The sequence below is a fragment of the Anoplolepis gracilipes genome, chromosome 14, assembly GCF_047496725.1.
Source record: "Anoplolepis gracilipes chromosome 14, ASM4749672v1, whole genome shotgun sequence".
In the NCBI taxonomy this organism is placed as follows: domain Eukaryota; kingdom Metazoa; phylum Arthropoda; class Insecta; order Hymenoptera; family Formicidae; genus Anoplolepis; species Anoplolepis gracilipes.
In genome coordinates, this window is record NC_132983.1 from 6,877,397 (window position 1) to 6,900,846 (window position 23,450).

Here is a 23,450-nt window from a genome sequence, read left to right on the forward strand (position 1 = left end):
CACGTTTGTATATAGAGGCTTCTTCACATGAAAAGATAGGTTATTTAAAATGGCAAAAGAAGGCTCAGCTGAATGCTATGTTGCCACGTTTTCACAATAAATAATATGTCATCTCGGATAATAGGACGAAGTTGAGAAAATTATATTCAATATCTTTTGAACTAGTCAGTACTTGACCAAAATTATGTGATCAAATATTTCCTCTATATTTAAACTATATTTTTGCAAATTTTGATTAAATTCCTATTATTATTTCTATCTATTTTAGCTCTTAAATCAACATGATCACAGGTTTTTTATAAGATAGAAAATCTGTAATCGTATCAATTTAAGGGCTAAAAAGGACAGAAATAATTATATTTATACTTATTTATATAAATAATTATATTTATAATTATATTAATACTTTTACTTATAATTAGATGCACAAAATAATTATATTTATAATAATATCGACGGGTAAATTCATTGCAAATTAAAATCCTTATAACTTTTGATTGCTTCATTGAATCAACTCTAGGTTTTTTTATAAGTCTCAGAACAATCTGTGCAAATTTTATTAAATTCCTATATTTTTAAAAATAGATACTAAACACCCTTAAATTCGCTTTAGAATCATTTTAAATCGTCGAGATTTGTCTCCGCTGGAATACTTCGTCTTTACCAGTCTGATTAGAAATGTAATATAAAGAAAATGTCCTCGGCATTCCTGAGAGGAAAAATGTTTCTCACGAATTTTTCCCGGAAGAGTATTTCTCGCAAGTAAGAAATTTCTCAGAAAGTTCTTTTGAGATTATTTCTGAAAATTACTCTTGGGATTATTTCTAAGAGAAAATTTCTGAAAGGGAGGGAGAGAGAGAGAGAAAGAGAGAGAGAATGATAAAATTTCTATATAACATAATATTTTATAAAATTTTCCATAAAACATAATTTTTCACTGAAAATATTCTGTACCGTAAGATATCGAGACATTTTTATAAGAAAAATACAAACAAATAGAAATGTTTCGAAATATATTGTTGCTTGATAATTAATTTTCTTTCTAATATTAATTACAATATAATAGACTTTTGTATTACTTTATTTATTAGCTTTTACATTATGAAGATAATGATGAAATTACTTAACAGCATGTCTCTCTGCCGCATTTTAATATTAAGTAAATGACTTTTATTATTGCTTGATTATTTACTTATACATATGTATATAATGAAATTAAAATATAATAGAAAGAGAAATTACTACGAGATAATTTTATTATATTCTCCTTTTGCCAAAAATGTATATATATCGTTTATCAAAAAATGTAACTTTTTTTTTATTAATAGTGATTTGGAGGCATTGCATTATACAGTTTCTCCTAAAAATTGTCTGAATTCCATGGAATTATAAATAGAATTCTCCATGGAAATAAAATTCTCTTTTCTGATGAAATCGATTCTTTCGCAATTAATTTTGACGCTAATGAGGTCCCAACGGATTTACGTACTGTGTAGAATGAAGAGGAAAATTCAAAAGAGACGGACGAGAAGTTAATCGATATTGCATGGGTACTAGGAGCGTATATTGATATCATTATATCATTAATAATCCGCGATAGGCAAATCATTAATTATCATCATTGTTGATGATGTCTTTCGTAAAACAAGCCGGATAGTCGAAAGAATTGTCGTCGGTATCACTAAGCCGGCCGGTTTTTACCACCTCGGGGCTGTTGTCAGGGGCTATGGTACATGCATGTATGTATATGTGTGTGTGTATGTGTGTGTACGTGTGTATACACGCATGTATATCCGTCTCTCTTTTTCTCCCCTTTGGAGCACACGCTATTCGTACAGCCGTAACCCCTTTCAACATGGCAGAGGGACGGTTATCGATTCTCGCAGCCTCCCTTCTCCCCGACTTCCGGATAAAAAAGTGTCGGCAGAGATATAGAAGAGCGCTCTCTTTCTATTTCTCTTTCTTTCTCATTTTCTATCGGTGAAATAGGATATATTTTTCTGTTTTCGGCGATACGTCGAAGAACTAGGGGACTCAAATTTACACGGAAAAGGCAATATTAACAAGATTGAAAGAGCGTGTGAAAGAAAGAAAGAGAAAGAGAGAGAGAGAGAGAGAACTAAAAAAAAAGCAGAATAATCAATAATAAATCATTTCTAAAAATTCTAAAGCAAAGATTCAAATCCACCTTGATTATATTTTTATCTACATTTATTATGTTCAACTTGTACTTTTTGTGATTTTTTTAAAGGGCTTATAAATAATTCTAATAATTCTAATCTTGGAAGAAAGATAATTAAAGGCTCAAACTGCTGCATCGATATAATAAATACAGATTGACTTTAAGCTATTTGATAGAATAAATTGGAGAAAAAAAAACCGCGTTAATAAAAGTGGATCAATCCAAAATTATCAGTGCAAGAATGAAGAGAATCATTTCTAAAGATTCTAAAGCAAAGATTCAAATCCACCTTGATTATATTTTTATCTACATTTATTATGTTCAACTTGTACTTTTTGTGATTTTTTTAAAGGGCTTATAAATAATTCTAATAATTCTAATCTTGGAAGAAAGATAATTAAAGGCTCAAACTGCTGCATCGATATAATAAATACAGATTGACTTTAAGTTTTTTAATAGAATAAATTGGAGAAAAAAAAACCGCGTTAATAAAAGTGGATCAATCCAAAATTATCAGTGCAAGAATGAAGAGAATCATTTCTAAAGATTCTAAAGCAAAGATTCAAATCCACCTTGATTATATTTTTATCTACATTTATTATGTTCAACTTGTACTTTTTGTGATTTTTTTAAAGGGCTTATAAATAATTCTAATAATTCTAATCTTGGAAGAAAGATAATTAAAGGCTCAAACTGCTGCATCGATATAATAAATACAGATTGACTTTAAGTTTTTTAATAGAATAAATTGGAGAAAAAAAAACCGCGTTAATAAAAGTGGATCAATCCAAAATTATCAGTGCAAGAATGAAGAGAATCAATTAAACTAATATTAAAATTAAATAGCATTGATGAAACTAATATTAAAATTAAACAGCATTGATGAAACAGATTCGGCGTCGAAATTAGGTGAAATTTCACCGCATGCGGCCAGCTCTAATTAAATAAACAGCCATTTTACTTTGATTATTTCTCAATGGCAACGATTTCTCACCTCGTCATGTTCGTTTCTTAAACAATCGTCTTTGTAATCTGTAAAAATAAATTATACGCTATATATATCGAAGAGTTTTTGAATGAAAAAATTCCCGAAAACTTTTGACGATTGTAAATGCAAAATAATAAATGGTACTCTGGCTTGTAACAAAGTACGCTTTGCATAAACAACTACGATTACAATAAAGGATCTCTTTTAGAGGCGGCCTTAGCTGGTAGTGAGATACCGAACGACGACACGATCGAGGCTTATCGTATAGCCAAGTTACCTGGTATCTCTTTGGCATCCGACGCGACGTCATCCTCCGACAGAATGGTGGCATCGATGCAGAGTTTAGAGGATCTGGCCGTCAATCACCCTGCTAACGCGACAGGTAGCAATGGCGATCGTCAACAGCAACAGCAAGAACGATACGGTCACGCTTACAAATCGTCGACGCAGACCGCTCAGGATAAGCGATCACGGCTAAGCAATGTTATCAACAACCTACTCAAGAAGGTACCTGACGGTACTGCTAAAGGAAATGCAGAATCGCCGAGGAAAGAAGAGGACGATCGCAATAGTGTGGAAAGAAATCTAGAGACGCTTGAGAAGTACGTGATGACAGTGCTGAATGGTGTGATCAAAGATAATGAGGAGGAGGACAAGGGAAAGAATACTGAAAAAACGCTAGAGCCGCCGGAAAGGCGACGAAAAGACGCTGAAGAGGAGGAGAATCCGACTGGTACGACGGCCAAGTCTGAACCTTCGAAGGAAAGTGATATCGAAGCTGCCGTGGCACCATCTTTGGAGGATTCTTCCACGATAGAAAATAATGACTCTTGCAAGATTACAGATTGTTTGAATACGAAGGAAGAGATAGAAGAGAGTATACAAGTTTCGGAGGTAAAAATTAGTCAGGATTCGAAGGAGCTGTCTTCGAGAAGGGAGGAAGAACGTCATCAAGACGTGGAAAAGGAAGAGTCATCCGAAAATGATCGAGATGTTTTGAGAGAGAAGATGGAAAATCGAACGCTGGGTACAATTATAATGGACAGGTTAAGCGAGCATCAAGTTGAGGAGAGAGCAAATGTCGACGACGGCAGAGGGGGAGACCAACGTGATGAACGCATGGTTTCGGAAAACGTAGAAGTGCGAGCGATCTGCATAGAGTTACTGGACGAGTTGTTAAACGATGTTTATTTATCGATCGATAACCAAAAGAGTCAACAGAGGGTCAAAGAATGCGAGAAAATGAAGGAACTTATCGACACGACTGAGTCAAGGGTAAAAGAGATCAAAGAGTCGAGCAAGAATGTTCAGGAAGTGAAGAGCTTGCACTGTAGTTTACCCTTGGACAAGATCTCGTTCGTATTTCAAAATTGTCAGACTAGCGAATCGGTGACCTCGCGGCTCTCTTCAGGATCGCCTTCGAATCCTTCGTCGACGCAAAAGTCAAAGACATCGTCCTGCGCTACTCCACCGGTTAGACTCCTCTGTCTCTACTGCGATAGGAAGTTCTTGTCTATATCCTTGCGACAGCGACACACGGAAAGAGTGCATCAATTTGGTGGTAGAAGATCGGAGAGAAATTCCCGCAAACCTTCTCAGAATTGTCAGTATTGTTCGGAGAAGTGCGCCGATACGCTGGAGACGCTCTTCCAACACATGATTACCAACCATGGAGACAAGTATCACGCGTGCGTTCAATGTTTAACAAGGTATCCCACTCGGGAAGTTCTGATGGGGCACATGAGCGAAATGCATAGCGGAAATGCCGAGAGGACCACCGGTCAAGCTCAGGTAAATATCATGGAAAATCAATGAGCAACGCGGCTTCTATTTCACATGTTCTAGAACAAAACCTTCGTTTAAGCTTTGCTCGCTGTTTATTTTGCTGAAGGTTACTTAAATCTTATCTTAAAGTTTGTTAGTCTTCTGTTCCCCTTCTGTTGATCTACTCTTGGCTTAGGTACTATAAACACATTATTGATATTATTCTACACTGTAATTATATGTAATTATTTTCAAAAATTGTTTTTAAGCTTTCTTTTATTTTGGATTATTTTTTTCCTTTTTCTGTTTCATATGCTTGTGCTAAATCATTGTGTTTCACAATTGTCGTTGCAACTTTTTCATCATTTTATAATAGATTGTATAATTATTAATATAATTTTTTATTATACATATATGTAACTGTATAATAGACTGTATAATTATCTTGTTTGTAAATCTTAAGATTTAATAATTTCTGAATATCTGTATTATTAGTTTTTTTTTTTTTTTTTTTTTTTTTTTTTTTTTTAATTGAATACATCAAAAAATTAATATTCAATTTGAACCTTCAAATCAAATAATTTTTTTTTATCATTTTCAAACAAACACTTTTTGCAGTTAGAGAAAATCAAAGAAGACTCGCCCTGCAAGGAATTTTGTAACCGCGAGATGATAAAAATGTCATCAGTTAGAGAGAGAAGATCCGAAGAAAAAGAATTAGAGACAAGTCAAGGTGATAGTCGACAAACAGATAGCAGCCGGACAAAACTCATCGTGACACGGGATTCCATCGATAACCCGGCCAGTCCTGAGTTTGATAGTTCTTTTTACAGCAATGTGAGCTGTAATATCCGCGAGAACCTGCTACACCATTTGGATGGCAAGCTGCAGACGATTGGCAGCAGCGGCTCATCATCGTACACACCATCGATCACTGTTTCTAGCGCAACGACGACGTCGACAGAATCAAAATCTCAGCAACAACCGCCACAACAATCGTATTACGAGCATAGCGTCAATCAGATTCAATTTCCCATCGACATCTCGCTAACCGCGGCGACGCCAGTTTACAGCAAGGATTACTCGGCCGGCGAAGAGTATGAAAACTCGAGCGAATATGCGCGCAAGGCTGGTAAAACTAGCAGTGGTTCACGGCCACGTAGAGTCTCCTTCGAGAAGTATAACTTTCCACGTAAATATGACGGCAGGGAACAGTGGACGTGCTCGATTAAAGACCTTAGCAAATTTGACATCTCTACGCAGCTATCACTTCGAAAGAAGCAGCAGCTGATCAAGGAACGCCTCACTATTAGCAGGCTAAATCAAATTCCGTTGTCGTCCTGCGAGATCACTGAAGTGTCTCTTCGTGATCAAGAACAGGTTGAATCTGTCGTCGAAACGGCAACCAATAGTCAAGATAATGTCGATGGGAGTTATAATGTCGTCGACACAGCTTCCACGAGTCTCGATGTTGCCTGTTGCGATCCTGGCGAACCGCCCCCAAACGAGATTAAGAAGGAGACGACGACGGAAGAATCGTCCATGACTTCGTCATCGTGTCTAACAAAATCATCTAGCGCTACAGAATTCACCACGGAATTTGCAGATTTTATGAGACTGAGGAGGCGGGAACAAAACGGAAATGAAGCCGCCAATATTGAAGAAATCATTTACGCAGAGCTGAGTGGCGAATGGTCACGAACACGAATTTATATATGCGGCGCATGTGGTTCCAAACACGTAAGTATATTATATATACAGTGTATGTATATATACAGGGTGTCCCATTTGAATTCCTCTAGTGAAATATCTCGAAAAATATGGAAAATTCGAAAAAATGTTTCAGACAAAAGTTGTATGGTTTCTAGGGGGACATAAGATGGTGCCATTAATTTGACCTTGAAGAGTCACATGAAGGTCACGTGAAGATCATTTTGAATTTCTTAAATGGAACACCCTACATATTTTTGCATATTCTTGTAGCTTATCTTGAGAGCTTTCCAAAACACTATGATAAAATGTTTTTTTATTAAACACTTTTCGAGTTATAAGGCTTCAAAGTTGCAATATTTTGACATAAAACACAAGATATCTCGTAAACTATTTATTTTTCGATTATCTTACCCTAATACTTTTATGCACAGAATAACGAGACAAATTAATTGGCGTAATTAAAACACACAATTATGTTAAAGTAAAAATGTGTAACTGCTAGTTGCAAATTCAAAGTTTTTCTTAAAGATAACTAGGTGTTTTCTTTACACCAATTGATTCGTCTCATTATTCTGTGCATAAAAGTATTAGGATAAGATAATCGAGAAATAAATATTTTACGAGATATCTTGTGTTTTATGTCAAAATATTGCAACTTTGAAGCCTTATAATTTGAAAAGTGTTTAATGAAAAAACATTTTATCATACTTTTTCTTTTTTTTTTTTAAAGGACCCCACAATCACATCGTTATATAACACATAATAATTTAAGTTTTAGCTTTTATTTCCGGTATAAATATTACTTTTATTACCTGCCTTTTGTTCTCAGTGTCTTTTGTGATAATCAAAACATCAGCTGGAGCAATAATATAAAGACTGTTTTATACTGTAGAATAATTTATTATAAATATGTAAAATATATCTCTTTTCCTCTATGTTGTTTTTATATACGCATTTAAAAAAATTACTTTTATCAAACAAATAAATAGAAATTTTAATTGATAAATTTAATTAATTTGTTTCATTACAATAATAAAAATATATATGTCGAAGATAATTTGCGAGTCGAGTTTAATGCGAGATACTCCAACAATGTTTAAAAAAGTATAAAATTACGGATATAGCGATTAAACAAAATGTGATACTCACTATAAATGGTAAATTATAGTTTTTTTGCATTGCAAGTTTGTACACAATCCTTTAAGATGGTTTCAGATATTGCTGTCACGTGGCGAACGGTGCATTTCAATTGGTGCGAATGATGTAGATAATGTATCAAGTAGCGTACTTGATCTTTGACATTCACGCGATACATTCGGACTGAATGGTATAAGCGCTCGCGGCGATTCGACTAAATCGCCAACTCATTCGTGCAACTTTGTTTTTACAGTGGCTTATTAAGTATATGCACAAGTCACTGGAATGAATAGTGCAATTTGTAATGCTAAACCAAAACAAAATTTTTCACTTGTATGTAATCTCAGTAACATAAAAATAATGTCTATGCGGGCTTTCGCATTGTTGTAAACGTAAGTGACTCATACATATATAATAAAAATGAAAAAGAAAAAAAAGGCAAGAAATCGTTCTATGTCGCGTTAATCCCATTTGCATCGATTGAAACACCTTCGAGAAGCAAACGAACCAATCAGGTCCAGTTGAATATGAAGCATTGAATATTGTTATCGCGTTGCAGATTACGCTAAAGGAGATGGAGGATCACAAAGCTTCTACGCACCCGCGCGTCCTGTGCTCGCACTTTGAGCTGACTGGCGACCAGCGCGAGCATTACAAACATCTGTATCTTCCGGGACAAGACGCGCCTACCGACGAAGCGCGCGATGCCACGCTCGTGGAAACGGTGTGCACCAAGTGCTCCAAGAGTTGCTTGAACGTGGCCGAGCTGCACCGTCATATGCTGGAATGCGGCGGCGACCACGCCTGGCTGCTCGGCCTCCTCGGCAGCGGCAAAAGGAAGTGCAAGTGGCGGCCGTTCGGCAGTCGCAGCCGTCGGCGACGTCAGCGCGGCATGAAGAGAAACATACAAAATTCGCAGACCCAGCCGCGGATCGTCAACCCGGAACGGCCCAAGGAGAAGCAGGCTCCAACTGGACCTAGAGTCCGACCGAGCGACCGTAAGACTTTTTTTTTTCCTACTATGTTGACGCAAGAAGATTTTGCAAACTTGTATGCGATATTAGCTTCTGGTGCAGACTTTTATATTATATTCCATATAATATAAAATAGGTTCTCACAAGTGGATAAATGAAACGCAAGAAATATATCATCTTTTAGTAAAAAAAGTAGACTATATCTTTGATTTAATAGAGATTTTAAACTGAATTTATAAGAATAATATTTAAGGATGTTTAGCACCTACAATCGGAGCAAAAAGTAGTCGGAATTGACGAATATAAATATACTTTTCTCATATATCTTAGTATATGATTATTATAAAAATTGCATAAAATCTTATTATTTATTCATAGCTAGAGTGTAGAAATGTATTTTCCAACTTCTGTTGCTTTTTTTTTCGGAGAATTTTCGTGTTTCTTAAATTATAATGAGAAACTTTTATCATTGACGGTACCTCGATTTTAACATTATAGCACAAAATTTGAATTATAAAAATAAAAAAATTTATTTGTACAGAGTAATTTAAAATGTCAGAATAAAAATTATAATAGTGAGTAATGACAAAATATAGAAGATTTTTAACTATTTTTTTGATAATTTTAATAATTTGTCATTTCTCCGAGAAGAAAGAAACGCGGCAACATGGTAATTTTTCATAAATTGGTCAAATTGCAAATTTACATATGAGGCCTAGTCGCTTCTCGCTTACACGTTTGTATATAGAGGCTTCTTCACATGAAAAGATAGGTTATTTAAAATGACAAAAGAAGGCTCAGCTGAATGCTATGTTGCCACGTTTTCACAATAAATAATATGTCATTTCGGATAATAGGACGAAGTTGAAAAAATTATATTCAATATCTTTTGAACTAGTCAGTACTTGACCAAAATTATGTGATCAAATATTTCCTCTATATTTAAACTATATTTTTGCAAATTTTGATTAAATTCCTATTATTATTTCTATCTATTTTAGCTCTTAAATCAACACGATCACAGGTTTTTTATAAGATAGAAAATCTGTAATCGTATCAATTTAAGGGCTAAAAAGGACAGAAATAATTATATTTATACTTATTTATATAAATAATTATATTTATAATAATATCGACGGGTAAATTCATTGCACATTAAAATCCTTATAATTTTTGATTGCTTCAGTGAATCAACTCGAGGTTTTTTTTATAAGTCTCTGAACATGTATCAGAACAATCTGTGCAAATTTTATTAAATTCCTATATTTTTAAAAATAAGTACTAAACATCCTTAAATATATCGTCTTTGAGAATTTTTATGACCATTTCATATGTAACATTGCAATCAATAATCACTTGTTCTCAGGCGAGAGTATTCAAAAAATGTTAGCCAATCTACCGGCTAAGAGGGCTACGAGGAAAGTTATGCAGGACAATGCGATGCGATCGCACAGCAAGCTACGTAACGTAAGTAACTTAATCGTGCGGAACAATGAGTCTACCTCGTCTCAGTAATATATTCGATCAAAATTGGATCGATATTAGAATCGTAAAGGGTATTAGTGGCGTCGATTATAATTGTCAACTGATTTAATTAAGATATTAATGGCGTAATGTCTATTCTCAATAGACTTTCTATATAAAACTTTTGCATAATATGATTAAATCTTTCTAACCATTTCGATGGAGAAATCGCTTAATAAAATGTTTTCATTAATATATCTTAAATAATTGCTTCTTTTTTTATTTGTACAAATTATCAAAAAGAAAATGACATAATATATTATTTTTTTATTTTTTACAGTACTTTGAGTAGAGAAATCAACATTGACAAAAAATAATAAATGAGATTAATCGAAATTATAAAAACATAAGCATATAATATATACTATCAGGACAGTGATGTAAGTAAAATGTCATTGTGATGTTAACCCGACACAAATATCCCAAATAATAGCGACAAGGAAGAGTCACTAAAAAAATCGAGACTCAAAATGATGATAAAGCGTTATTGCCTTGCGCGCCTCGTCGCACATGAGCGGAGGCATCGATTAGTTGACATACATGCTCATCACAAATACACGTTCACACAATCCCAAGCAGATTGAGCGATTTTTATATTATCGTATAACGTTCAATTCTTTAGAAAAACGATTTAAAAAACATTTTTTTTGCCTCAATCAACATGTTCCTTTTACTTTGTCTTGTTTATTAAATTGTCATTATAAAATATATAAACGTAAAGTTATTAAATTTAAATTTTTGTTTCAATGAAATGAAAGTTTATTAGAAAGATATGCATCGATATGATCGTTATAGCAATATGTTTGAATTTTATTGAAACAGGTGCAGACCAGAACGAGGCCACGCATAATCGGCGACAATTCGTCCGTTTCACGAATCTCGCGTAACAAAGCCGCTCTGAGGAATAAGTTGCTGAAGAATGCCAAGTCGATTCAACGGAATCGCTGTCGAAGCGACAACATAACCGCGGTGATCGAGAGCGTCGTGAAGAAGTGTCACGAGACCGGGAAGAGAACGGACGATAACAGCAACAAAAATGTCGACGCCGAGGACGAAGTTAAGAGGGATGCCAAAGAGATCAACGAGGGTTTCTTAGCCAGCAAGGCTTCGAGTTCGGATGATAAAATCGTTCGTCCGAGAGTAGTTGGACGACCTAGACTTTTTGGCAAAAAGGGGAACATGAAGACGAAAACGAGTAACTCGATCAACAGCTCTCAATTTCGAGGTAAAGCTGGAGATAAGCTGGCGAATTTAAAAACAAAGGGCAAATCCATGAAGTTGAAAAGTTCTAGTTCAAAGAACGATGCAAAAGGCGAGGAAACGTCCTCTCCAAAGAATACACCAAAGAATTCGAAGACACTGCCAAGAACGGCCGATAAAGATAACATCGGTCCTAGCAAAAGAATATCAACGGTTCTTGGAATAAGGAATAAGAGTAAATTAATGCAAGGCACATTGAAGAGGAAACGCCCCGTGGATCCGGTGGCGTCCTTGAACGCCTCCCTCAAAGCGAAGTTACAGTTACGAACGCAAGACGGAAAGTTCGCTCGCAATCCAAATAAAAACTCATCGGCGAAATTGTCAGAGGTAAAAATGGACGACGGGAAACCTAAGGCTGTCAATTCGGTTGAAACTAAATTGCTGAAGTCGAAGACAATTCAAAAATTGAAGAAAGCCGCGATACAGCTGCCACGAAGAATCACGCGGCTATCGTCGGACAGCGACAAGATGCCGACTTTAGAACCAGTAGTGCAAGTTGTGTCCTCCAACGAAGAATATGCCGATAAATCGACGAACGACCTACCCATCTTATCGCCAGTCACATCATCGGGATCTATTCAGGATCAAAAAACCCTTCGAACTTCCGCAAAGTACATTTCAAAAGAGAAAGAGGATAATATCGAGGTTAATACTGATCGCGAGATTGCATTAGAGAAAAGTACGAAGGAACAGAAATCGACGCGGGGACGAAAGCCGAAACAACGGCCGAAAGACACGACGAAACGGAAGGAGGTCGAGATGGTAGAAGAAAATGAGCTCTCTAAAAATAGCTCGATGACGCTGAAGGAAAAAAGAGCGAAAAATAGGAAAAGTTTGAACATCAAAAATGCTAATAATGGCGAAAACAGCAAAGAAGAAACATCAAAGAGTGAAATAATCGCTAAAAAGGATTCAAAACCAAAGAAGGAAGAAACGACGAAAGAAACTCGAAGCACCTCGAAAACCAGAGTAGAAAAAGATTCTGTGAAACTACCAGCAGACATCCCGTTTGAAGTAAAGAAACTCTTGGGTTCAGCTAGCAAAGAAGATCTCTTGAATACGTTAGAGCTGGCGTCTAACGATACTGGTTCGAAACGCAATCTAAGACAATCGACGCCAAGATCGAAAATACTCCAAGCGAGCGACAAGATTCCGCGAGAACTTGATGACGAATTGGACAATTCGACCGGGGCTAATAGTAAGAAGGAGAAGATAGAACCAACTAGGAAATCGTCTAGGAAAAACGAGAAAAAGAGCGACGACAAGATGATGAAGACGATTAATCTAGAGAAGCATTCGGTTAACAACGCAATGACGAAAGACGCGACTGACAATGTTGCGCAAAACGAAAAAAGTCAACAAAGCAAAAGAGATAACCGAGCAAACGCAAAGACGAAGGAAATCGATAGCGTCGATATCGAGGATAAGGTCGACAGTAGACAGACAAGAAGATCATTAATTGACGCAAGGAGTGAGTCGTCTTTGGAAAGTGCAAGCAACTCTCAAAAGGGCAGCGGTTTATTTGGGAAGCGCCGTCGCAATAAATCGGTTGACGAGGCTGAAGAACTCGACGCACGTGTGGTGGAAAAACAGAATAACAGTGAAAATATCACGAACGAGAAAAAAGCCCAGAAGAAAGAGGACTTTGAAGAGGCCGACAAAAATGAAAGTGAAGGCGATAGTAATACTAATTCCGACGATCGCGACTCGACAATGGTAAATCTTAGTCTGAGTCACTTGCAATCCGAAACGAGCAACTTATCTGTCGATAGTGGCAAGGAGAACTCTTTGGAGACTTCTGTAAACGTTCACAACAAATTGAAAGTAACGAGGCCCAAAAAAACATGGGGCGCCCGTCGAGAAAGATCATCGAGGAAGAGATCTTTGAACAATGTCATCGGCATTTTGACGGAAGGCATAAACATTCCCGTGGAGCAGAGCGTGCAGGTGTTGACGGTTCAAACCAGTCTAGACAATCCAGACAGAATTGCGCGTAATGGAAGCACGCAACAACCCGGTGGCGGTGAGGACAATGTAATCGCGGTGGACTCGGCGTTTAGTGAACTATCGGTTCTCTCTAGGAGTGAGCAAGAATCCGCGGAAGATGAAATCATAGCGACGAATGCAAACGACAATCATCACGCGGATGATGAAAAGAATGCTCGTCCTTGTATTGATAAAGCGCAGGATAATAATGCTTTTGCAGATCAGATCGATTTATCGTCTAAAGTCTCGACTGCCAAAGTACATTCACCAGCCAATGACATCATCCTCGATTTATCCAGGAGAAAACCCAAAGGTAAGGGTTCTTACCTGGAAAAGATTGTGTCGAAGATAGCCAAGCAAAAGGACGCTCTGTTGGAAGGTGAGGTAGGTTCCCTTCTGGATAACGCCGCCGATGAGTTGACTAGCATTCTCGACGAAGTTGGACCTGCTTTGGCAGATAATACAGAGAGCGTGAATTTTAGCGAGGTAAGCTATGTCTCGAAGAATGAAAATAATGAAAATATAACGAGTACATCTACTGATGAAAAATCAGTAATTGCCACTTCTGAAATTCGATCGTTAGAAGATGATATAATTGACATCAAGAATGCGGCTTCCGAACGTTTAACGGATTTGTTGATGATTCAAGATGATCTTGAAGAAAATTTAGCGACGAAGATTGAAATGCAGGTTCAGAGTAAGAATCAAACTAAGGTAAATGATATGTCAGATATTGAAACGAAAGATAATGATTATATCGTGAATAGACAAATGAGCGATACCATGCGTTCCGTTGAGGAATTGCAGGCTGAATCTTGCGAGAATAAATCTGCAACGAATGAAGAAGCAATTATTCCGATGGAAATTCCGGATGAAAGTCCATCATCATTGACGGATACTTTAACGGAAATTTCCATTTCGTCAATTACGACACAAAAATTAAATGTAGAAACACTCGAAAAGAAGGAAAGTGACGTAAAATCTAGAAGAAAATCTAGCAAGAGATTATTAAAGAACGCAAGCTGGCCGAAGAAAAGCAAAAGAAGATCATTAGGAGTCGTTGAAGAGGTTGCCGAAAAAAATATGCAGAAAGATCTTCAGTTTGATGTTATCCATTCGGCGTCTAACCCTAAGCAAGATGTTGAGCAAGACGTTGAGCAAGACGTTGAACAGCTTGTTGAAAAAGAAAACGAAAGCATTTTGAAAACAGATCCTGAAGTTGAGAAACTTGAACGTAGCGAAAGCAAAAATATCAAAGATACGGAGCTAGCGAATTTAGAAAAGATTTTTACCGAAGATGAATCAAATTTGGAGAAATGTGCCAGTCTTCCAGAAGCGGCTTATGAAGAAGCGAATGAGTTAACAGCAAGCCTTGAAAGAGCCGTTGATAAAATAATTTCTGACGAACCTGTCGAAGACAATGCTCGATCGATAGAATCGATCGAGGAAAGTGTCGAATCCTCTGCATTATCTTTGAAAAAGAATATTAAAAATGGAAAATCTATGGATAGAACTCAAAAGAAAAATCAAACAGACGATGCAAATGAATCTTCACATCGGCGTACATCGAAGAGGAAATCACAGTCTCTTTCAAATGTTCTTCAAACTTCTGTGAAGCCAGTTAATGAGGAAAAACATTTATTATCTTCATCATCCAAAGCAGATTCTATGAAACTTACTGATGGGAAATCGATGAAAGTCGAGACTTGTAACGAAAACTTGGACGCTTCTTTAGACAAGTCCTTCTGTTCAGAATCCAAGAAATGTGAAGAAACTCAAAATGCAGATTCGAGCTTTGTTAATTTGATGTCTTCAAAAACAACAAAGAAATCTGGTAAAAAGAAAAAGTCATTAGCAGATGAACATTTAGATTTACCAAAAGACGAGCCTGTCAAAGTCGCTTCGAAATTTAATGAGGAACTTAACATTACAGATTCTAACGAGCAATTATCTGCCAGTTTAGAGCATTTCAAGGTACCAGAAGTGAAGGATCTATTGCAAAGCGTGAAGAAACGGAGTCCGAAAAAGAAGTTGATGTCTGAAGATGATCGCTGCAATAGCGAAAGTATTATCGAAGAGCCTAGGATAAACGAAGAACTTGCAGAAGTTGGCGAGATGTCTAATTTGATTGAAAAAATCGAAGAGCAAATAGAATGTAAGAAACATATTGTGCGAGAACAACCAAATACGAAGAAGTTGGAAAAGTCAAGTTCTTCAGGTTCGATCGGGTTTATTCCATCTCTAGTTAAGACAAGATCCATGTTCAAAAAGAAGACACAGCTATCAAGTGAAGATCTCGCCGTATCCAGCATTCGCAGTCAAGACACTGAAAGTATGGATGACCTATCTGAAAGCTCGTGTGTCAGCGAGTCCAGTTATTTCAGGAAGAAACGATTCGCTAGGAGAAAAAAGAAGGAAGAGAGTATAACTGGCGATAATGAACGAGCAGAATCGATAGTTTCAAAGAGCGATGAAGAAAATTTGAAGAAGACGCAAAACGCTCAATCATTGCTCGATGAACATCTTGATCTCTCTGATGTGGACGATATCGATATTCCGATGGATATCCAAGCTTCATTAGAAAACGCAAAAGCTTTAGAGAACATTGAGCGAGAGTTTGAAATGGCTGAGAAATCTTTAGCTTTACAAAATGAGGACACAGATGATAAACCAATAACAGATGAATCAGTAAACAAAGATGCCTCCACGGAACAATTAGTATCAAGTAATTACGATTCTCCGGATGATCCGATCACCCCGAAGAAACGTGCGGCTGGTAACTTTACTGTAGGGCACACAAAAACTGGCCAAATTTTGATAGTGGAAAAACAGAAGAAATTAACAAAAGAGGCGGCTAGGTTTTTTTGTGACGTATGTGCCACTAGTTTTACTCGTAAAAGTTCCCTGAAGAAGCATACACTTTCGCAGTCCCACCTGTCGCAGATGGCGAAATCTACCAAGGACAAAATTGAACCTGTTGACAATAGCACGTTTGAAAATGCTAAAGAAGTTGACGACAAAAGGAAAAGTAATCAAGCAAACGACCGAGAAGCGAAGAGCGACGATGCTCAATCTCATGAAGTCATTCAGAAGTCCTTGGAATCGAACAAAAATTATGATCCTTACAGAACTAGCACGGAATCTCTAGTAGATTTAGGAATAACGAGACAGGAAACGTTGGAGGATAAATTGCTAGACGAGGAGATCTGCAAAATCACCGAAAATATGAGCCACGACGAATATGTTCTGACCGATCAAGTGACGCCAGAGGAACCAGTGTCATCGTCCACTCCCATCAATCAAATTCAGAAGAAACAAGAAGAATCAGGACGAAACAAGAATGGCGAAAAGAAGCGTAATAAGTCGAAGAAGAGGAACCTAGCGGAGGAACATTTGATCTTGGATTCTCCCGAGTTGGAAGGATCGAAATTTATTTCGGAAGAACCTCTGAATTCGGTTAATGATCTTGAATGGAATTCGCAATCTTGCGAGCATAGTTCGACAAAAGAAGCGATACAAACAGTAAAGGAAACCGAAGACGTACCTGAAGAAATTCAACATGCGGATTCAACCGAAACGAAGAACCATGTAGAATCGATTGTTAAATCTTTGAATGACGAAACAAACTGTTCAAAATTATCATCATGTGATACCGATTTAAAGGACGAACAACATATAGAATCTACGAGGAATACAAGAAGCAGCACGTCGAAGAAATTCTGCAAGATAGATATTGATAAAAAGGAAAAAAATCAAATTTCAAATGAAATTAATCGTTTCAATTTTAGACCAAAAAGATGTCAGTATTACGAAGACTTGATATATGAAGCGTTAATTGAGAAACATAGGAAGGAAAATAAAATTTCTTACAATTTGGAGCTAGAGTTCGAAGAGGTGGTACGGAGGATTTGCAACGAAAGGTTAGAATATAGCCGCTTTCTGCAAAACGGAGCGGAAGAAGATATGACTAAGAACGGGTTACAAGAAATGGCGCATTCTGATACTAAAAAGAAAAAACGTGGCAGACCGAGACTTAAAGATCGTATGATTTCGAATTCGAGTGCTACTTCAGCTGACGTGGAGTTTGAAGTTAATGAGAATAATGTTGTCGCTACGAATAGTTTAGAAGAATCAAAAACTAAGGATCAAAAGTTAATTTCTCATACCAAAGAGCATCTTGACGAGGTCGGCAAGGAGCCATATATTGATGCAAATATCCAGCCTTCTAAACGAAGTAGAGGCAGACCTAGAAAGAATCCTGTACAAGCCACAAACAATTTTTTTATACAGACAGATAATTCTAGTAGTGTCTCCGAATCGATAAAATCAAAATACAACGAAGTAGAAGAAAAAACAGAACAGGTTGAGTCCGAAATGCTGTTAATTGAAAAAGCTGCTTCGATCACTCTGGTAGATTCTTCGACATCGAATGTTGAGTCTGTGCCTGCCGTTGAAGATCACATTCGAGACTCGAAGAAGGAGGAATTAAAAGTTGAAGAAGACGAGATTTCATTCAGCAAGGTAAATAATTCTGAAAATCAATCGGAGCAAAAAGTAGAAACTAGGAACATCAAGATAGTTGATACCATACTCGCAAAGAATTGTGACACGCTTGCTTTCAACATTTCATTAGAACAGAATAAAGCCGTCGATACATCGATGCTATCGGAGATGAATGTATGTGCTGACGATGCAAAATATCAACCAGAAACTGAATCTGATTATAATGATACTACCGCAAATGTTTCAATCAAGTCAACAGTCGAATCTTTAACCGAATTTTCGTCGCAAATTATTGAAAAAGTATCAACTACAATTGATGATTTGAAAACGGTCGAATCCATTAGAGCAATCGGACTTGATGAGAATTTTGAGATTCAGAAATTACCGAATATTTCGGAAGAGAAACCAAGCAAATCGGCAGAGGAACTTCCGGAGATAGAAATATTCCAAGAAGAAACAAAGCTATCGGAATCGGAAGACAGCGAGCACAAAGTCACTGAGGATAAATTTCTTCCCATCACAAATTCCTGTGAGTTGTTAGCTGAGAAGATGATAAACGATTTAGAGAAGGACAATATCCGCGATAAAAAAACAACTCGACTGGAATTGTCTAACAAGAGATTATCCGGGAGTTCCCAGTCGACTAGCAAAGAACGAGAAACTCGTAGGAAATCAAAAGCCTCTCGAGGTAGGAGGAAAAAGGTTCCTGTAGCCAAGATTGCTCAACTATCGAGCGACAGCGAGAACGAAGTTGACGGAATCGAATCTGCTTCCTCGAGCAAAAGCAAGATCGTGAAGAGCGTATTTGGTAGAGTATTCGGCGGCGAGAAAGCAGACAAGGTGAAGGAGGTACTGAATGATTGGGTATCGCGGTCAGAAGACGACTCTGATATATCCAGAAGCGCTTCCGAAGCGAGATCCTGTTTGCGCGGATCGACCAAAATCTCCGAAAACGGACACAAGAAAGACAAGAAACGTCATTCGGGAATTGTTACTGGTTCCGACACGAAGAAGGATACCGAGCTATCTCCCAGAAAAAATGGAAACGACAAAGGCAGTAATATTGAAGTTCACGGAAAATTAAAGAACCGAAAAAAACGAGAAAGGGATTTTAATTCGATACCCGAGAATCATAGTGAATCATTGTCACCTATTAATCCAGCCAAGCGGAGACACCGAGAGTGCAAGATCAGAGCGGATGAGAAAATACTCAGAAGCTTCGATGACGAATCGCTAACTCTTTGGGAAGGTGATGAAAATGTAAACGAGATTAAAGAAACGAGTAAGCAACTTGATGATTATTATTTGAGCAACAAAGATGACGAACCAGGAAAATATTACGAGGAAGAATGGAATGAGAAACGAACGAAAGGTAGGAACTTGATTTCTACAGAGAATCTTCAAATCGCTCACGACGCCTATGAAAAATCGAAGAATAGTTCCAGTTACCGTAAAAAGCAGGATGCTAACGCGAAGAACGAGCGTCGTTCTCCTTTGTCTTCACAGTTCAACATGTTCAAATGCAGACGGAGAGAAAGTAAGATTAAATCCGGCGAGAAGATCTGGAAAACTCTTGATAATGAGATTTCATCGTACCTTTCCGACGATCAGGATCTCAACGAAACGCATAAGAATTTCAAGGAGCAAGAAAGTGTATTTCATGAATCTGTAGACGTAGATTATTCGAATAATTCAAAGAGTGTCAAATATAAAGATGACGATATTTGGAAAAATACCAGTTTAATAAGTCAAGAACAGATTGAAGCGCAAAATGCACGCGGAAGATCAAAAAGGGACTCGAATAATCGTAAGAAGCAGAACTCTTCAAATTTCAATGCAATTGGAATCGATAAGACAACAACAGATAATATGATTTCAAAAAATTCCGCTAATAACTCATCGATTGCTTTAAAAAATCAAAAAACGAAGGATGAAACGCAAAACGAGGAAACGACTCGATTTACAAGTGAATCGAGGAACCGGTCGAAGAATCTGACTATCAAGGATACTTACGAATCTTTCGCGGATATGAATCATCAGCCAGCGAATTCTAAGAAGAACAAAAAGGGAACTGCCAGTGAAGACTGGAAATGTTCAATAAAAAGTTTGGAATTCGACCAAAATGATCTCGCGAAGGACAATCAGCCGATGGAGAAGGAAATTAGACACAAGCAGGAGATATCTATGATGTCACGCAACTGCAGCAATTTGACGAAACCAACTGTGAAGGATCAATTCGCCAATCTTGATGGAAATTCTCAGACGATTCGGGAATCTGATAATGACGATAACAATGACGAGGGGGAAGAGCAGGAAGAGGACGATGACGATGATGACAACGATCTCGGACGTCGAAGAATATCGCCATTCTACGCTTGCGAGACCCCCGATAGCTCGATAGAGAGTAGCTCTAACAACGAAGAGGACGAGGAGGAAGACGGCGATGAGGACGAAGAAGAAAAGATGACGCACGAGGATACTTCCAGAAAGACGAACCCCAGCGAGTTTTCCGGGGAAAAGATCATTATCAGGTCGCCGTCATCGGGTCACAGATCGGATGTGGTAACGATCGCGCCCACGGACGCAATCGAGGATAACGCTTTGGATGTGCCAAGAGAGATCGAGTCGACCACGGAGCCGCGGCAGGGAAAAATTCTAAACTTTGACGAGGAGCTCTTCGTAGAGTGTTGCTCGAGATTGAAAGCTACCAGCGAGAATGAGCTGAGGGGCGCGAAGAAAATCAAGCTGGACCACACGGAGTCTTATCACAGGCGAGACGATCAACCGCAAGGATTTAGAGTTAATAGAGACAGATGGAGGGACGTAGAAAGTCAAAACAGTCTCGGCAGTCTTCTGGAATCCGTGAATCAAGTGAGTGCCCAATTTTTCATATATTTTTCATTTAAATATATAAACCGTTTAAATATAAAACCGATGAATATTATATAATTTAATATATAAATAATATATAATTATCCTGATTTATATAAAAAAGTGTTACGCGATATAAAAACAATCTGTATCTCTTATTTAAAAATTCTAGTTGCTCGGCGAGGAGATGTGCAACAGCCATGACAAAAACTATCGAACGCGTGGCAGCGAGCAATCGAGCAGATCTGTCAGTCCAGATACATTGCGAGTCGATAATCTCGGCTACGAAGACAGTCTGGACGTAGCCTTTGAGCATAATAACAAGCTGCGAGACAAGATTCAACAACGCATGAGAGAGAGCGAGAATCTGATAGCCAGCACATTCGGTCAGAAGACCAACGACAATGATCATCCTAACGACGACAAGCGAGACAGTGTCGGAAACTCGTATTCTTCAAGTATGCACGAACACCAACAGCAATCTACCTCAATCGTGTCGAATAGAGACGGAGTATCGTCACCGGGACAAAAGAATAAAGTGAATTCGACTCTAGGTCTGCTAGACAAGGCCTTATCCAACTTGTTGCACAGCAACGGCAAACATGATCATAAGTGAGTATCTCGATTATCAAATCCATGCATTTTATTCGTACATTATTAGTTATAATAATAAAACACGTGCGTAATGAATATGTTACTTTGCCTAGAATATTCAGTTTTCAGAGAAAAAACCCTAATTATTAATGTTTCATCAGTGTGATAATGAACCTTGATGTGAATAATACTTTGACGTAATAAACTTTCAAACTTAGGAGAAACGAAGGTGCTTAAGACTTTATAAATACTTCATGAATAAACTTGCAGAATTTTCCTGGCTACGGGGCTGTTTAACGATTTATTAATGCCATAAAATTTTCTTCCTCACACCAAAAGGCGCAGACTTTAATTTATTTTTCTTATAGACTAGAATGATTTTAAGGATGTTTAGCACCTACAATCGGAGCAAAAAGTAGTCGAAATTCACGAATATATACTTTTCTCATATATCTTAGTATATGATTATTATAAAGATTGCATTAAATCTTATGATTTATTCCTAGTTAGAGTGTAGAAATGTATTTTCCAACTTTTGTTGCTTTTTTTCGGAGAATTTTCGTGTTTCTTAAATTATAATGAGAAACTTTTATCATTGACGGTACCTCGATTTCAACATTACAGCACAAAATTTGAATTATAAAAATAAAAGAATTTACTCGTACAGAGTAATTTAAAATGTCAGAATAAAAATTATAATAGTGAGTAATGACAAAATATAGAAGATTTTTAACTATTTTTTTGATAATTTTAATAATTGTCATTTCTCCGAGAAGAAAGAAACGTGGCAACATGGTAATTTTTCATAAGTTGGTCAAATTGCAAATTGACATATGAGGCCTAGTCGCTTCTCGCTTACACGTTTGTATATATAGGCTTCTTCACATGAAAAGATAGGTTATTTAAAATGGCAAAAGAAGGCTCAGCTGAATGCTATGTTGCCACGTTTTCACAATAAATAATATGTCATCTCGGATAATAGGACGAAATTGAGAAAATTATATTCAATATCTTTTGAACTAGTCAGTACTTGACCAAAATTATGTGATCAAATATTTCCTCTATATTTAAACTATATTTTTGCAAATTTTGATTAAATTCCTATTATTATTTCTATCTATTTTAGCTCTTAAATCAACACGATCACAGGTTTTTTTATAAGATAGAAAATCTGTAATCGTATCAATTTAAGGGCTAAAAAGGACAGAAATAATTATATTTATACTTATTTATATAAATAATTATATTTATAATAATATCGACGGGTAAATTCATTGCAAATTAAAATCCTTATAACTTTTGATTGTTTCAGTGAATCAACTCGAGGTTTTTTTTTATAAGTTTCTGAACATGTATCAGAACAATCTGTGCAAATTTTATTAAATTCCTATATTTTTTAAAAATAGGTACTAAACATTCTTAATTTGTGTCTACAAAATTCGAATATAGAAGCGTAACAAGTTTTCAAGATCGACAGAATACATATACAGCGAAATATGTCGATCTGGGTGATTAAATATATATTTGATTGTGTTTTATATAGAACGGATATTACATGTCAAAGCACATTTTTCAGCTATGCTTTCGGCTCAACACCTGTTGATCACTCGGTTTATTCGCGGCTATACGTTTTGTTCTCATTCCACTCTTCGATTACGCTAAACCAAATGTAGCGCATGCATGATCAGCGTAAATGAAATATAAAAAAATCATGTTTCAGAAAAAAAAAATAATAATCCATATAATCTCCGAGCGTAATAATTCTCGACAAAAATTCGCTTCCCGAGAATCGAAATCGAATTTTGCCGAAGGACATTAAAACGTAATCTTGGTAAATAGTTGTGTGTCGGTACCCTCTTTTTTTTCTCAATTCGCGCTGGAATTATCGGATCGTGTCGAGTTCTCAAAGGTTTTCGCAAAGGACGGTCGTAAAGACCGTCTCTCCCCCAACGAT

At 36.9% G+C, this 23,450-nt stretch overlaps 1 protein-coding gene across 4 annotated transcripts in view; it reads left to right on the top strand.

Moving 5' to 3' along the window:
• Nucleotides 1-23,450, top strand: part of LOC140672872 (uncharacterized) — a 43,631-nt gene that overhangs the window by 14,725 nt on the left and 5,456 nt on the right. For all 4 annotated transcript variants that reach the window (XM_072905321.1, XM_072905318.1, XM_072905319.1 and 1 more), the window contains exons 4-9: nt 3,379-4,961; nt 5,553-6,674; nt 8,344-8,782; nt 10,125-10,225; nt 11,105-20,902; nt 21,075-21,514. In XM_072905321.1, coding sequence (XP_072761422.1) covers nt 3,379-4,961; nt 5,553-6,674; nt 8,344-8,782; nt 10,125-10,225; nt 11,105-20,902; nt 21,075-21,514 — 13,483 coding nt within the window. The remainder of the gene's footprint in view (nt 1-3,378; nt 4,962-5,552; nt 6,675-8,343; nt 8,783-10,124; nt 10,226-11,104; nt 20,903-21,074; nt 21,515-23,450) is intronic.